The sequence below is a fragment of the Melozone crissalis genome, unplaced genomic scaffold (genome assembly GCF_028551555.1).
Source record: "Melozone crissalis strain CALT ecotype California unplaced genomic scaffold, PUWL_Pcris_2 ptg000023l_1, whole genome shotgun sequence".
In the NCBI taxonomy this organism is placed as follows: Eukaryota; Metazoa; Chordata; class Aves; order Passeriformes; family Passerellidae; genus Melozone; species Melozone crissalis.
Window position 1 is genome coordinate 18294838 of NW_026535801.1, and position 16617 is coordinate 18311454.

A 16617-nucleotide genomic window follows, 5' to 3' on the forward strand; every position below is an offset into this window, starting at 1 on the left:
AAATTAAATTAGAGCCTCTTCTAACACTGTACATATTCCAGATAAAGGTAATGCGTCACCAGATTTTATTTTTTTTTACTTGAAATGAGAAAAATTCTTGCAGGCACAGCCTTCTTGAAGGAATTATGCATGCATCTGACACATCTCCATTTTTACGGGGTGCTGTCACTTGCTCAAAGCAGTCCTAGTTGGTGGTGTGGGAGTGTCAGTGTCTCGTGTTATTTATGCCTTGAGTCTTGAAGATAACACAAGTACTTATGTTGGCCTGACTATTTTCACTTTCAGTGAAAATATAGTTCGGGAAGCTGATGTAGAGCAGGATGGTCTAAGGCTGATAATTACGCTTTGGTCAAATTGATGATTTCTTAGATACATTAATTTCTTTAATTGGAGGGCATTGCAGCTGGTAGGTTTAGCAACTGCACCATGATTAGTTCACAGTCTTGCTGCTAGCTGTAAAAGATAATCATCCTCAAGCAGCTTTCCTGTCTTTTGAAGTAGGAGGTTTTTGTGGGCCTGAGGTGCAGAATCATTCTAAATTTCCATGATTTGTCAAGTTAAAAAAAAGTGCATCACATGTATATACCATGTTGTGGTATTTTTTGATGTCTACAAAGTGAAGGTACAGAATCCATACAGAATTAGGCTGTTGTGTAAGTGATAGGCAGGCATTAGCTAGAATTCTGCCTGGATTTTGGTCTTCCATGGATGTGTGTATGCATGTAACCTAAGGAGGTGGAATTGCTCAGTAAAATCACTCAAAGTGAAGTTTTGCATGTACAGCCTTCAGGTAGAAGGAAAGAGATACTGTGGAACTTCAATGTATTATTTCATTTTTGTGTGTGTTTGTGTGTTGCAGACTAGTAGCAGTATGATTTAAAATATATCTATCCTTATATCCAGCTAATGATTCCAGTGTAAAATAATAAGTCTGATTACACAAGATTTGTGATAACCATATTCAGCTTTAAGCATATGTTGCTCTAAACAGAAAAGGAATTGAGCAAAAAAAGGGACAAAAGTTGAGGAAGGCCATTAGCTGAACAGAGGACAGACCTGGAGACTTTGTAGTAGCTGCTAAAAGCACTGCACATAGCTTGACAAGAGGCTGCCTGCTGCTGAAACACCTTCCATGGCTTTGTCAGCTTTGGCTCTAAGTGGTAACTTGACAAATTCAGAAGAGAAAGCAGAGATGCTGGGAAAAGTAGGCTGTGTGATGGTTGCACCCATTAAAATATGCAGCAGTAAGGAAAGCTTTAAGGTAGTCAGTGGGAGTAAAATAGGCATCAGTGAATTAAAAGAGAAAAAAGTGTGGCATCTGTGAAAGCAGTGAAGATACATGAAATGCAAGGCACTCGTTTCACATAATTCCAATTTCACATTGATTTAAATGAACCTGAGGCCTCTACTAGGTTTGCTCCTGGCAAACCAATTCCTTTAGTTCTGTGAAGAAACTTCTAGAAATTAAGTTTTAACTTTGAGAATGTTATATTTTAAGAATAGCTTACAGGGTGGTGGGGATGTCTCATGATGGCTTCAGCTTGTGTATGCAATGGATGGAACAGAGCTGTGGACTGGCAGGGGAAGGGAGGTGGGAATGGCATCACTTCCAGCCAAGTAGGGCAGAAGTGACCTCCACGTGGAGGCAGCCTGGGGGGCAGCTCTGAAACTGCAATCTTGGCTGTGCAAATCTTAGAGAAATTGCAAAAAATGGTGAGAAGGGGCGGAGGGGAAGTACTAGCTGTGAAAAGGAACCCGTGATCAGAAGGGGCTAAGTTACTTTAGCTCTTCTGCATGCCATGAACACAGCCTTTGTGTGAAGCTGAGAGAGGATAGATTGGGCAGGGTGTGGTTGTGTTTTAAAATTGTAAAACTGGGAGAAAAAACCAAAACAAGTCTGATTTTTCTGTCTTTTTCTTTAGCATCTTTTAATGTATGATGATACTTTGCATGTTAGGTTGAGTCACAGTTCATCAGAACTGCTATTCTGTTTGGGTAAGAGCAGATAGAGACTGCTTAGGCAGAACTGTGAGAAATGCGCTGCATTTAGTAGGACCTTTCTCCTTATCTTCTGTCTTAGCAGTTTTGGGAAGTGCTATTGTTCTCCATACAATAATAAATTCAAGATCTTCACAAAAGATGATTCACCATCTGAATGAGATGTCAGATATTTTGAAGTGTTTTACTTCATGATTTGGTAGCTATATAGGCTTTCTTAACTAAGCTGAGTAGTTATTTTTTGAGCATTGTATGAAAACAGTTAAACAACACAGTATAAAAATTGCCTGTAAAATTGGGCAACAAATTTTTTGTGGTCTTCAAAACAAGTGATGGGCTAAATAGCAGGTTCTTCATGCCATAAACATCATTGGGAGTCCAGATATTAGTTCACTAACTTTAGAAACTTTAAATTAAGGTAGATTTGCCATTTGAGCTTGTTGCATCTTTCAAAAAGTAATTAAATAATTGTAAAGTTTGTTAATTTTAAATCTGGAAGACAGTTACTCTAGACCTAACCTCAAATTGTTTGGATAACACCAGCAAGAATGACTTTATGGGCAAACCTATTTTCGTGCGTGTGGTTATTCAAGATACCCTCCTAGAAATCATTGTAATATTTAATTAAAATGTTAAAATATTTAATTACTGTAAACCACAGGGGGATACCAAGGCTATAATTGCATTTAAGATGAGGAAGAAAAGTAATTTGTTTTTCAAGTCTTCCTGACATTATTAACAGTGGCATCAGCACTTTACCCTTTTTATTGTTAAAAACTGATTAACTGCAGCATTACTGTATAATGGGATAATATAAAAAGTTAATATGCATTTTAATACATCACATTAACACTGTTTGACAGTGTTAACAGGAATGCCTTTAAACACATCTGTAAGTTTATTTGATACATTACTGCCTTGTTATTTGGAGGAGTGGTTTCTTTTCTTGATCAGCTTGGTTGGCTTTTTATTTGTTTTGAGCTTTTATGATGGGCAGAAATGTTTCTTCTGAATACTTGCTTGGAAGAATGACACAAGTGGGAGAACATGAAATCCAGTATGAAATCATCCAGTAGGTTTTATAAGAATGTTACTATTAGTTTAAAGAGAAATTAAACTAATAATGAAAGATACATGACTGACAGCCAGAAACCTATTTGGAAGTGTCATAAATTGGTTTGCACTATGGAATTGGTCTTAGGAGAAAACAGTAATAAAAAAGTGAATGGGCAAAAACTGCAGGGCTATTTTAAGGATTGTGTAACTTCATGGCTTTTAATTTGTATAAAAACATTTGCTCGCTTGCCTTAATTAATGTTGCCCAATGTACCCTAAACCAATTCACAGCTGCATTGCAAGCTGTATCTCAGGCAGAAGGTCAGGGGAATAAGTTTGGAATATTTCTGATTTTGGAAATAACTGCTAAGAAACGCACATTGTGTTTCCAAATGATTTGTCTGTAAGCCATTTTAACACTTAGAAGTTGTAAAGAATTTTTATTTTCTGTAAATGCGGGGATTGGTACTATTTCACACAAACAAAAAGGAACCCTAAAAAGACTATCACAAAAAGAAGCAGCTAACAAACAAAAACAAAACCATGAAAAACACCCTCAAAACCTTAACTTTTTTTCTTCTAACTCCTTTTCTCATTGTGCTAAATAAAGTCTCTTTGTAAATGAATTCTGATTTTTTTTTTTGTTAGACGTATATTGTGTTAACACATAAATCTTAGTTTAGGCAGAAGAGGAAATTTGAAGGGCAAAAGTTCATATTCATGTCCAGCAGAAATTCAGAAAACTACTGGTGTTGCCCATGAAGTTTGATGTAAATACTCATTTCAAAGCTCACATCCATGTAAAGCTCCCTTCAGTTGCTTGGTATGTACTGATGGGGTTTTTTGCTGCTACAGTGAATTTACCTGGAGAAATATTCTTTTTTTCATAACCCAGAAAGAACTCTGCAATATGATACTTGACTGCTGTGCTCAGCAAAGAACATATGAGAAATTCTTTGGGTTACTGGCAGGGGTGAGTTCTGTTTCAGATTTTATACTTTATGATAGAAAATTTCATTGTTTTACTCTGTTTTTTGTGTATCAAACTTAAGTTTTAATGGATAAATAAAACTCATAGTCATTTTATCATTCTGAAAATGCTTCTGTTAGTTGATTGTTTTAGTGGATTGAATTAGCACTTTGATTGTAAAAAGCATAGTAAATGAAGAATGGGAGAATTCACTTTCCCTTTATGTTGTTCCTTATTTTGCCTCCCTTTTTTCTCATTATGGTAGAACAATAAATCAGTGGCAAAGAAATGGTAAAAAGACATAATAGTATTATGAGTTACCAGAAAATACCCTTTTTACTGAAGTGCTGAAGAGTTATCTTGGAGACTTTTGTCATTTGCCACCTTGTTCAAAGCTGCTTAGTAGGTTTAATTTAGAGCACAAGATTGAGTACTTACTGTCCTGGGCTTGGGAGGTTTTGTTTGCTCTTCAATGAACAGCTAACTCTCTGGTTTTGTGTAACTAACTGCAAATTTAGCTGCAGTTATTTCTTACTTAAGGCTTCTCTATTGATAATATTGACATGTCTGAAGAGTTAAGATGGAATTCTTGTCTTCTCAAGGGAGCAAGCTGTGCTGAAAGGGAATGTTTCTTCTCATTTTTTTCATCCATTATTCCAGGAAATCCTTTTGCTGGCAGTCAGTTACAAAGCAGTAACCATATGAATCGGCACGTTCAGATGAATGTATATGTTGATTTCTATATTCTCTGAAATGTTTATGTCCAAAATGTCTTACTTCTGCTTCCTGCTGCCTCTCTAAATTGAAATAGTTGTTTAGTGATGTCCTGAAAAAACATGGGGTTGTATCAGGTGAAAATACTTGATGTACAGAAGTCAAGCAAAATGCTGGATAATTTGCTGTAGTTCAGAATTGATAATTACTGCTTTGCAATGCAAATGAGTTTCCTGTCCTGACAAACTGCTCAATGCTATAAAATAGATCCATTTGAGTATTTGCTCTTCCTCCAAGGGTTATTTAAAAAAGAAGTCTTGCAGTAAATATTGACACCATTAGGTCACTTAGTTGTAGGTTATTTGCACGTTTAGTGTTTTTTTAAGTGGTTATTTAAGTGGTACCATGTTGTCTCAGCGTTTCTGCATGCTCAAGAAAGAATACATGGAGTCCTTTGAAGCCATTTTCAAGGAGCAGTACGATACCATTCATCGGCTGGAAACCAACAAACTGAGGAATGTGGCCAAGATGTTTGCTCATCTCCTGTACACTGATTCAATTCCCTGGAGTGTAAGTTAAAACAAAAAGCCATTGTCCTTGAGCTCCAGTACTCCACAGTAACTTATAGTACATGAATTCTAGTTTTATTCTACAGTTTGTAATGACTTGTGGCAAACTGGATGAACTTAAGTAAGTTCTTAGACACTGTTGAAGAATTCTGGTTTGTGCCATCTCCTTTTTCTCCCTCTCCCCTATCATCCTCTCTCCCCATTTTTTTAGTTGTTGATTTAAGCTAGTATTTTAGGGAGTTCAGGTGGAATTGGTTGATTAAAAAGTACTTTTGGAAAAGAGTTTTGCGCTTCTAAATTTTGATAAATAAGAAGTTGTATTGAATTATAAGACCATAAAAAATACTGTCATTTTATGGTTTAAATACCTAATAAATAAATGCAGTCTCACATTCTGAGATATCTTATTGTATAGAAAGATAACTTGTCATATTGTTTTGCTTTTGTTTCACAGCCTAGTCTACCTGTCATTCTTCAAGCACACATAAGTCAGTCCAGATATTTTACCTCTTCTGTATTTAAGTCCCAGATCTCTTAACTTGCCAGAAGTTCACGCATCTGGTTTTGTCTTGTAGATTTTTCCTAAATAAAAAAAAAATCCGTAAAGAATTACTAACATAAATATGATCAGCAGCTGCTCCCATGTGGTAGAAAATAATTTTTGAGAAAGACAGTCTTAACTAGAATTTATGAACCTTGGGGAAAAAATTAGTTTTCATTAGTTATTTCAGGAGGACAAAAGTTTAAGATAAGAAAAAAATGTATGTTTAAACATAAGGGTTAATGCTTTTCTGAATATTTTCAGGTCCTTGAATGTATAATACTGAGTGAAGAAACTACCACATCCTCCAGTAGAATTTTTGTCAAAATATTCTTTCAGGAACTCAGTGAATATATGGGACTTCCAAATTTAAATGCGAGATTAAAAGATGTGTAAGTTGAAATCTCATTTTCAAAACTGTAAATTTAATTAGGTTCTTTATCTGAAAACGTTCAGCTAAGAACTCTGTGTTCAGGTTCAAGTGAGACTGCCCTTCTGTAGCTGCAGTACTTCAAGAATAAGTTCATGTGTAGATTTAGTCGTTGCAAGGAGTCACTTTTGAAGCTGAGTTCATTGCTGTCATTTTGGGTTCAAGAACGTGCATGATTCTTTGCAAGATGTATCTGTTCCCCCTCCACCCCCAGTGACACTCAGCTACCGTAACAATTTCCAAGTGTGAGTTTATTTTTATATATTGTCAGCTGTATAGCTGCATAATAAACGTTACTGGGCCTTCTCTTTCTGACAAAACTTAGGAAAAAACACACAACTATTAGTAACAGCTTCTCTAGGATTACTTACTAATCCCTAAATGTAGTATACATGACAGGCTTTTAAATCTGTGTGAGATTTAATGGGTTATATTCTGACAATGTTACTTGCAGTTGCTTGAGCTATTTCCTCTAAGTTGGGATTTCTTCTGTGTATGATGAAGAATGTGGTAGATGCTTTAGTTAATGTAAACTTAAATTTGAAACTGTCCCTAAGGCCTTATATGAGGGGATTTCAGCATGGATCCTGAATCTTTGACCTTCTATGTCAGCACCTGTTATCCTTTGCTCTCCCAGGCTGCTGCTGTTCCACAAATCACTTCAGGGCTTCACAAAGTTGAGTTTCTTCTGTCATTATCTGTCAGTATGTATGCAACTCAACTCTCCTGTATGTGAAGGTTATATTGTCATAAAAGAGCAAGTTTTGAAATAGCATTTTATTAGATGCATCGTAGGTACAAACAACAAAAGTGTTGAAAAATGCATGAAGAGAAAACTTTTGCTTTCTTATGAAGATTCATACGGTTTCTTTTTCAGTTTCTTTATATCAGTGGGAGTGCTGAGCTGGCATGGTGTTTAATATAGATATTTGTTTTCATCAGGACACTGCAGCCTTTCTTTGAGGGATTGTTGCCTCGGGATAACCCAAGGAACACTCGCTTTGCCATCAATTTCTTCACTTCCATTGGCCTTGGAGGACTAACGTGAGAAACACTTTTCTCATTTGATGTTTACTTTCTTCATCTTCCCTCTCCCCATGAACAAAAAAATAAAATTGAAGAACAATTTTTTTTTTTTTTTGCTAATTAGGGATGAATTGCGGGAGCATCTTAAAAATGCACCAAAGTTGATCATGACACAGAAGCAAAATGTTGAGTCGTCAGATTCCTCCTCATCTTCAGACACAGACTCTTCCTCAGATTCTGATTCTGACAGCAGCAGTAGTACCTCAGAGTCTTCAAGCAGCAGTGACTCCTCATCTAGCAGTGACAGCAGCAGTGACTCAGGTATTTAAACACCAGCAGTACAACTGTTTGCTTTTCTTTTATTTCTTTCTCAGATATGTTTATTACTCTTTCTGTGTATACTTCTTTTGAGGAAAATCTCGCTATAGACAATGGTCATTTCTCTGTTTTAAAAACTAATTAATTTTTTTAACTTTAAGTTTTAAAATATTAAATACTTCTCAAGGAAATTTATTTTTAAATTTGTACTCAGAAAAACTGAGTTCCATTTTTAGAGACTTAAGTATCTGAGAAACGTTGGTTTGTAGATTAATTTTTTTACACAATTGATATCTGTTGCACTCTACTATGACTTCAGTTTATTGGAAGATTGAGGGATTAGAGTAATTCTCAATTATTTTGTCTGTTTACTAGTGAACCATAGAGACTCATGTCTACTCATGTCTTTTTTTCTTGGCTTAATTGAGTGAGCTTGATACTCCTTGTGTCTTTCCCTGGAAATATGTGCTTCCTTCTAGAAATCATTTCTTCAGTTCTACAAATGTGTTTAAATATTGTGCTCCATCTGAGTCCCTATTTCTAATTCCTCTGCTTCAGAAAAAGATTGTGTGGCTATATAGTGAAATTTCTTGTCTGTAGAGGAATTTCCAAGGAAGAATTAGCTTTCTCTTATAATTTATTTTGTAATTTTATGCATTATAATTAGCATTTAGTGTCTTATACTGTTGTACTGATGTAGAAACTTCCATTAGACATGAACTGTCATAAACATTGCTTAATCTTTAAAGTAGTTGCTATTATGAGTTAGTGTGTGCAGTCTCCCCCAGTATATATAGCAGGAACAGATGATAGCACAGCATGACTTCCTGTTGCACAGAAGTTTGCTGATTCAAAGTTAATTTGATTTATTACATGCCTTTGAAATAAAAATGATGAATAAAATAAAAGCAGTGTGAACTGCTCCTGCTTTGGAAATGCAGTTCTGTTCTCCACCACAGTCTCCTGTCCAAGGTGGAGCTGTGTGTCATGGCTAACAGCATCAGTGACGACAGCACGAGGAGGGCACAGCCAAACAGGGTCACAGGAGGCACTGGTTCAGCACAGAGCCAGATGGTCCTGCAGGGACAGCTGCAGCTCTGCTGAGCTGCTTGATAGGAACCAGAGGGGTCAGTCCTTAGTGACAAACCAAGTCTGCAGTCTGCAAGTAGAAACAGGGTTTTTTCAAAGTTTAGAACCTTCTCTTGCTACTTGCCTTTTCTCCATTGAGGAACACATTCATTAAAATTCACATCTTGATACCTTCGCAACCTGCTTTCACTTTTCAGTTTCTTGCGTACCTTAATATAGTGGTACACAAACACTAATTGGAAAAACAAGTGGTACAAAACACTAATTGGAGATAACAGTAAGCTTTAATGGTTAACTGAGTTGAGGTTCCATTACTGGTTATACCTCTAAAGTCTTCCTGTGTTTGTAGCTTTTTAAATCTATAAAATTACTTGGAGGAGTTAAGAGGTATTTTTCAGAGGAATGTGTGGCAGTATTTCAGTGTTGATCGGTGTATGAAAGAAAAATAGAAAACCTGCTGATCAAAAATTGAGCTAAGTTAGAGCTTACTGTCATAGTGCCTGTTAATGCTTGGAACTTCATCAGCTTGCTCAGCTCAGCACTGCCCTGGGGAGATAGTTCTAAAACAGGTCCAGCAGAGGATAAAATACATCTGCCATCAAAGCAGCTGGTTCTTTTCTGTCTGCTTTCTCAGGTCTTTTCCTGCATGCTGGTGGATGTAAAATAGTATGGAAAACACTGCTTAAAGAACATTATGGATTAAGATGTATCTGAATTGATCCATCTGTGCATTTTAACAGGATGTCATCAAGCCTTAGTTCAGACACTAGCCTAGACAATTCAGATAATGCATGTACTAATAAATCAGCTCAGGGCTGTGATTTTTCTAAATGTGGTGAGAAGCAGCTGATGTGATTCTATAGTTCACGCACTAAGGGGAATGGATGGTTATTGTAAATGGCTGTTAGTGCCAAATACTGTCAAGTGGGATCTAAAGGTAAAGATAAAGAGCAAATAGGAAGGTAAGAGCTGTTCCACTGAGGTGAGACTACTGTGTATTTAGAAATACAGAAGTTAGTTTTAGTCTTGTTGACTAAGCTGTCACTATTTCCCTTAAAAAATGAGCCTGAAGGCCATTGTTACAGTGCTGCAATACCATTATCTCACGCCATTTCATCCTACCTCTTTTTCCTCAAGGGATAGTGTTGGAGATTTTACCTCATCTGCTGTATTTCATCTTCCTGGAAAAAAAGATTATTTGTGAAAGTGCTTTGGTGCATGACTTTATAGCCTATGCCTGGTCCTTGGGTACAAGTCAGCAAGAGGGTGGTGATGGGTAGAGGTTTTAAAAGGACAGGCATCACGTGCAGATAGCAAGGGGATTAAAATCAGGAGTTCATTATTTTGAACTCTTTGTCCAGATACATGTGCAGAAATGTTTTCTGGCAAAAAACACTCTCTAGAACTCTTTCTGTAGTTTAATAAATTTAATATACTAAATTAAAATGCAACTTAGTTCCATAATTTGTTATAATTTCAGATGTTTCTAAAGCCAAAAGGAAGAGAACGCAAAAGAAAAATAGAGAATCTGATAAAGTTTCCAGGAAAAAACAAGAAAGGAGAAGGAAATCGCTTGAAAAGAAAATTGGAAGGAGGCAGCAAGAGGAAAGAAGTGATACTGAGAGCAAATCAGAAAGAAATCACCAACATTTAAGAGAATCACATAGGAGAGATGATGTTTCAAAGTACCACCACAGAAATGAATCCAACGGCAGAGATGGTTACCACAGCGGAAAGGATAGGAACCATGAAAGAAGTAAGGATTCAGAAAATAAACACAGTAATTCCAAACTGAAGAAAGCAGAAAGAAGAGCTTCTCTGTCTGATGATGAAAATTACAGACGTAGGAATAAAGACAATGGACATCGTAGTAGTAGGAAAAGAGAGAGATCCAAGTCCCGCGAGAGGGAGCGCGGCCGCTGCAGCCCCCGGGAGCAGGAGCAGGAGGAGCGCTCCAGGAACGGCTCGGAGAGGCAGCGGGACAGGCACAGCCGGTACCCCGAGCAGCACAGGGAGTCCCGCAGGAGCCACGACAGGCGCAGGGAGAGCCCTCCTCACCGCTCCCCTCACCGCAGGGAGAGGGAGGGCTCCCCCCGCCGCAGGGATAGCCCTCCACAGCGCTCCCCACACCACAGGGAGAGCCCTCCTCACCGCAGGGAGAGGGAGGGCTCCCCGCCCCGCAGGGAGAGGGAGAGCCCCCCACACCGCAGGGATAGCCCTCCACAGCGCTCCCCACACCACAGGGAGAGCCCTCCTCACCGCTCCCCGCACCGCAGGGAGAGGGAGGGCTCCCCTCACCGCAGGGAGAGGGAGAGCCCCCCACACCGCAGGGATAGCCCTCCTCACCGCTCCCCTCACCGCAGGGAGAGGGAGGGCTCCCCGCACCGCAGGGAGAGCCCTCCACAGCGCTCCCCACACCGCAGGGAGGGCTCCCCACACCACTCTCCATACCGCAGAGAGAACCCCCCTCACCGCTCCCCTCACCACAGGGAGAGGGACAGCTCCTCTCACCGCAGGGACAGCACCCCTCACCGCTCCCCACACCACAGGGAGAAGGACAGCTCCCCTCGCCGCAGGGAGAGCACCCCTCACCGCTCCCCTCGCCGCAGGGAGGACAGCTCCCCTCGCCACAGGGAGGCCTCCCCGCACTGCTCCCCACACCGCAGGGAGAGGAACAGCTCCCCTCACCGCTCCCCTCCCCGCAGGGAGAAGGACAGCTCCCCTCGCCGCAGGGAGGGCTCCCCTCACCGCTCCCCTCGCCGCAGGGAGGGCTCCCCGCACCACAGGGAGAGGGACAGCTCCCCTCGCCGCAGGGAGAGGGACAGCTCCCCTCACCGCTCCCCTCCCCGCAGGGAGAAGGACAGCTCCCCTCGCCGCAGGGAGAGGGACAGCTCCCCTTACCGCTCCCCTCGCCGCAGGGAGGGCTCCCCTCACCGCTCCCCTCGCCGCAGGGAGGGCTCCCCGCACCACAGGGAGAGGGACAGCTCCCCTCACCGCTCCCCTCCCCGCAGGGAGAAGGACAGCTCCCCTCGCCGCAGGGAGAGGGACAGCTCCCCTCACCGCTCCCCTCGCCGCAGGGAGGGCTCCCCTCACCGGCGGAAATGAACCCAGCTCCCTTGTCGATCAAGGTGCATTTCCAAGCTGGTAGAACTGTATTTTAAAATCTATTCCTGAAGTTTCTTTGAAAAGAAGATTTTGTACAAAGTGATAGTTTGCATTTGTAAATTTTACCAGACTTTTTTCAAATTTTCAGTAACACTTTTTTTATAACTGTATCATTGAATCTTTCTGTTATGTTCTTTGTTTGGAAAGAAAAAGCTCTTTTATTTTGTGAATAAAAACAGTAAGATACCAGCAAATTGGGTATTTTGTCACTTAGTTTCAAATATTTCTAATTGTAACTTCACAATCTAAAAACATGTTGGTTTTTAACTCCACTTGCTAATTGAAATCCAGATGCTGAGGCTGGGGTGATAATGTAAGAATTTCAGACTACAGTGTGAATATTACGTGAGAAAGCGATAAAATTTTCAAACAGGCATTCTATATCTGCATGTTCTTTCAACCTTGCAAGCATGAGAGCCTTTTGACCAAAATCTTCAGGAAATACTCAGTTGATTTTTTTTCTTCAAGACTTAAAATTTGAAAACACAATGTTACTGTTTTAAATGTCACATGTGAAAGTGTGTCAGCTTGTTCTGTGACTTTTCACAATGTTTTTTAATATTGTGACATCCTGAGCTAGTTTCTCTTGTGATCTTTTTGGAAAAAGGATTGGTATGGTTTTTTTTTTTTCAGTTGTGACTTTGATTTACAAGTCTTAGTCTTCAACTCTATCCCTACAGCTGGAACATTTAAGGAACCTCTTTTCCAGTGCATAAAAAACAAGAAAGCAAAACAGGAGATGTTTCTAATCTTTTTAGATGTTTTGAAGTGCTCAAGTTTTTTGGAAGCAGAGTTCAGAAAAAACAACCCTCAGTTTACTGCACCACTTTATGATATAAAAATGTTCTGTCTGGGGCCATGGGGTACAACTCTGTCTTGATTTCATGAGAAATGAATCAAGATCATCTGATTAAGATTAATTCTCAATAGTAAGTTACAGAAAAATTTGCAGATTTTTTCAATCTTCAGGATTGAAATAGGAAATAGTGTGGGGGCATGGTCAATAGGAAAGAGGTGGTAGTTGCAAATTATGCAGTTATTGTTGCTGTATGACTGTTTTATTTGTGAAATGAACACAATTGCTGGACAAAAGAGAACTTTCACATTCCATATGTAAATCATATTTCCTGTATAAAGCATAAGAAATACATTTGAGCTGTTTTATAACAGAAAATAGAACCATTCCTTAGGAAATAGATCAGTTTTGCTTAAATCTTGTCACAACATTTTTCTAAGAAAAATGTGTAATTTTTTTCTGTATTTTACAGAATTTATTTCTGCAACCTTACATGTAAAAAATGTTTTCAGTCAAAAACATTTTCATAGAAAATAAATCTATATTGCAGAAAAAAAAATGATTTCTATCTTTTTAAGGCACACAGCTAAAAATACTTTGGTGGCATCATGTGTTACATGTTTAAACTGCTGGCTTTTTGCCCAATGCACATCTCATTTTCAATATGATGTGTGCATTTTGGCAGTGTGTTAAATCCACAAAAACTTAATTTCAAAGAATGTTTTCTAAAGAGAATTCTGCTAATTCTTATGCTTCTTTAATAGCTCTGTATGCACATTATTGAAAAGAATCTATTCTCCGTAATGGTTTAATTGCACAAGCTTACTTAATATATCTACAGTACTACTTCCCTTAATGTGTTATGGGTTTAATAGCCTATATTTTATTAACCCATAGCATTTGAGATATCTTGATCTAGTTAAAAAGTTTGTTAATGACACCTTTAATAAACAGAAATAAATTAAAACAATACATGTGAAAACATGTAACATTTATTCTGCAGCATCCTGTGCCAGCAGTCCAGCATTTTTCTATAGAGTATCTGTAAAAGTATGATTCTTTTGTAGCCTCTGCCTGACCACTTGAATATGCTACTTTGTGATGTGTTTTCCTTGCCAACTTGTGTGTAATTTTATAGACCTAATCCTGAATATTTGCCATTTTTCTTTTCTAGAAGTTAAAATTCACCTGCAGGCTCACCTTTATGCCAGTCTGCTCTATAGGCTTGTCCTCCTGCCCTTTATTTTGCTGTATATTTTACAAGGGAAAGAAGTCAAAATACTCTGTAGTATTCAAAATGAGGGTATTCCGGGAGATGCACAGTGCCACAGGAGTTTTTGGGGTGGTCAGTTCTCAGTTGCTGAAGAGCTGAGTGACCCTAGGTGGTCTGGGCTTGCTTTCCTCAGCACTAACAGCTGATTGCAGACCCTGCACTGTAAAGGAGTGACTTGTGCCTCTTGTCTGTAATTAATACCGGAGCTTTAGGCTGTGATTGGAACAGCAGTTTTGACTGAAAAACTTCAAGAAGTGGAGGTCCTGTGATTTTCTTCACTGTTTTGCTCAGTTCTAAATTCTTGGTACTTAAAAGCAAGGTTGAAACACTTTGGCCGTGATTTGGGGGTGAGTGGAAGAGGAATCTTGCAGACTTGACTGTGCATCAGAGATTTGTGGGAAGGAATTTTTAATGATCTGCTCTGATACTGCATGCTTAAATTTTAGCTTTCAAACATGGTTGTAACATCCACGTCCATAGATACAGCGGGAGAGGCTGCATCCCTTTTCTAGGAGTGCCTGGCCAAGTTCCTGAATTTCCTCACAGTGGTGGTGTGAGGTGTTAAAGAGATGAGCTGCTGACGCACCCAGCAATTCCTGTTGGTGGAGGAATAAATCTTGACTGAAGCATTTGTGGTATTGGTAAGAACTGTAATTCTGCTCTCTAACTATATTTGGAGCAAGGTCTCCAAGTGTGGCTGTTCATATGCTTAAATCTAAAGCATGTTTTTTTGGGGGGGAAGAAAGACTACCACTGTTCAGGCCACATTGTTACATAAGTCATCAAAATACAACGTCACAGTATGAAAGGAGATAAATTTTGGGAAAAACCTTTATTTAAAATACATCTAAATTACCTTCAACAGATGATGCTTTCTAAAGTACTTGTAGTTGCCGTTTAAGCAACATTGCACTGTTCAGATAGCAGATAGTTCATCTCCAGGTCTGCCTAGGAATCGAGGCATGGCTACAATAATGTCTTTCTGCTTGTGTTACGTTAAATGAATTTTATAGTCAGATCACTTACATATTGAAATCCAAGTTCAGTTTTTGAATTATACTGGTAGTACTAACTAGATGTTGCTAGTACAGTATTTTGACCTAGGAGCATGGTGTTCTCTAATTTACTTGAGGCTCTAGTAGCATGACTCTTCTTAACTTAAATGCAGAGTGTACTCTAAAATAGCTTAGTACATGTCAGACTCCCAAAAAATACGTGAGCTAGGATGGGTGCTTTAATCTCCAGTAGCAATTTAAATGCCTGCCTGCTATTACATTGGTACAGTTTTATGAATATAAAAAAAAAAACAGTTATCCTCATTCATCATTCTTAAACTACTTTGAATTGTCTTTCACTGCTGAGGAAAGCATAAGGTTAATTGTCTCAGATAATCTAAAAGAGCAGGAGTATATTATGTGAGCAGAGAATTTACTCCAGTTACCCTAATAACATGCAGAGAATAGGGAGACCTGTCCTTCAATTTATTTTTAGTAAGATTAAGTATATTTTTAAAGGTGTTTTAAATTTGTCAAAATATTTTTTTAAGAAACTGAAATCAAAATGCAAACTATAAGGGGATATTTTTATTAAAACTGTGCAAGAAATTAATTATAGGTTAAAAGAGGCAGGAGCAAAATAGAACTTTATAAACTGGCAAATCTTTAGGTCAGTTCAGAGATGTGCTGCTCTTTTTTAGGTTTTCCTCAAGTCTATAATTTGGCTGAGACTAGTTAGGGATTTTCTTTTCTTGTCTACTCATGAATGCCATCCAGCATTTTCCTTAAACTTCAGAAAAAAAAGGGGGGGGGAAGGGGAAGAGGATGCAGCTTAAAGCCTTGGTATTGTTGGCCCATAAATGGTTTGTTAGGCCATCAAGCAGACAAGTCCATTAAGAAAATTAGCTGCCACCTTTTGACTGTCCAAGCTATGTCTGTTTTTAGTATTTTTCCCATTATTTTGTGAAATAAAGGTGGAACCAAAATCTTTCCTGAGGGAGAAAATAAGGTGCAACATTCCTTAAGATGGTGAAGGAAAGAGCAAGGATGTGTAAGAGGATGTAAAGCTCCATAAGAAAATTTGTTCCAAGTGTCAGGGTGCCCATGACAGGTAAGAAGTGAAGTCAGAGCTGGTCCTGCCAGGGCTGCTGGCACAGGTGTCTGGGTTGGTTGCAGTGCTGATTGGTTTTCACTTGGTGACTGGTATTGCTCCTTAATTAATTAACCAAAATCTTGACCAAATTTTTCTTAAGCAGATCACTCTCTCTTGAAAATTGGCGATCCCTTTGTTTTGTTTTTTTTTTTTTGATGGCTTACCTATTGCTTTTTACTTTATGCTCTTTTCACAAATCTCTTGTGAAATTTCACATTCTGGATTTTTTCTATCATGAAAAGCTATGTAAGAATTCCTTTGTTACTACCTTACGTAGAATTTGGTATAACTTGAAGATTCCTTGTATTTTCAAGAGCCTATGAATATGCCATCCTATTAAGACTGAAATTTTTTAGCACCTTTTTTTTTTGCCCTGGAATAATACTTAAGGTAATTGGATAAATAGTAATTGATTTTAAAGGGAGAGGAGTAACATGTTTGATGTAGTCACTTAGACATGCTGCTACTGTACTGCCTGTACTTGTTTTGCTCAATACTCTCATTAGGATTTTCTTCATTTTTTC

The 16617-nt window shown here is 38.7% G+C and overlaps 1 protein-coding gene across 1 annotated transcript in view; it reads left to right on the top strand.

The window, feature by feature from the left end:
- Nucleotides 1-13600, top strand: part of CWC22 (CWC22 spliceosome associated protein homolog) — a 28762-nt gene extending 15162 nt beyond the window's left edge. Inside the window, exons 14-20 of the mRNA XM_054278373.1 lie at nt 3950-4027; nt 5156-5308; nt 6113-6240; nt 7221-7322; nt 7429-7625; nt 10192-11674; nt 11750-13600. Coding sequence (XP_054134348.1) covers nt 3950-4027; nt 5156-5308; nt 6113-6240; nt 7221-7322; nt 7429-7625; nt 10192-11674; nt 11750-11816 — 2208 coding nt within the window. The 3' untranslated portion in view covers nt 11817-13600. The remainder of the gene's footprint in view (nt 1-3949; nt 4028-5155; nt 5309-6112; nt 6241-7220; nt 7323-7428; nt 7626-10191; nt 11675-11749) is intronic.
- The last annotated feature ends 3017 nt before the right edge of the window (nt 13601-16617 follow it).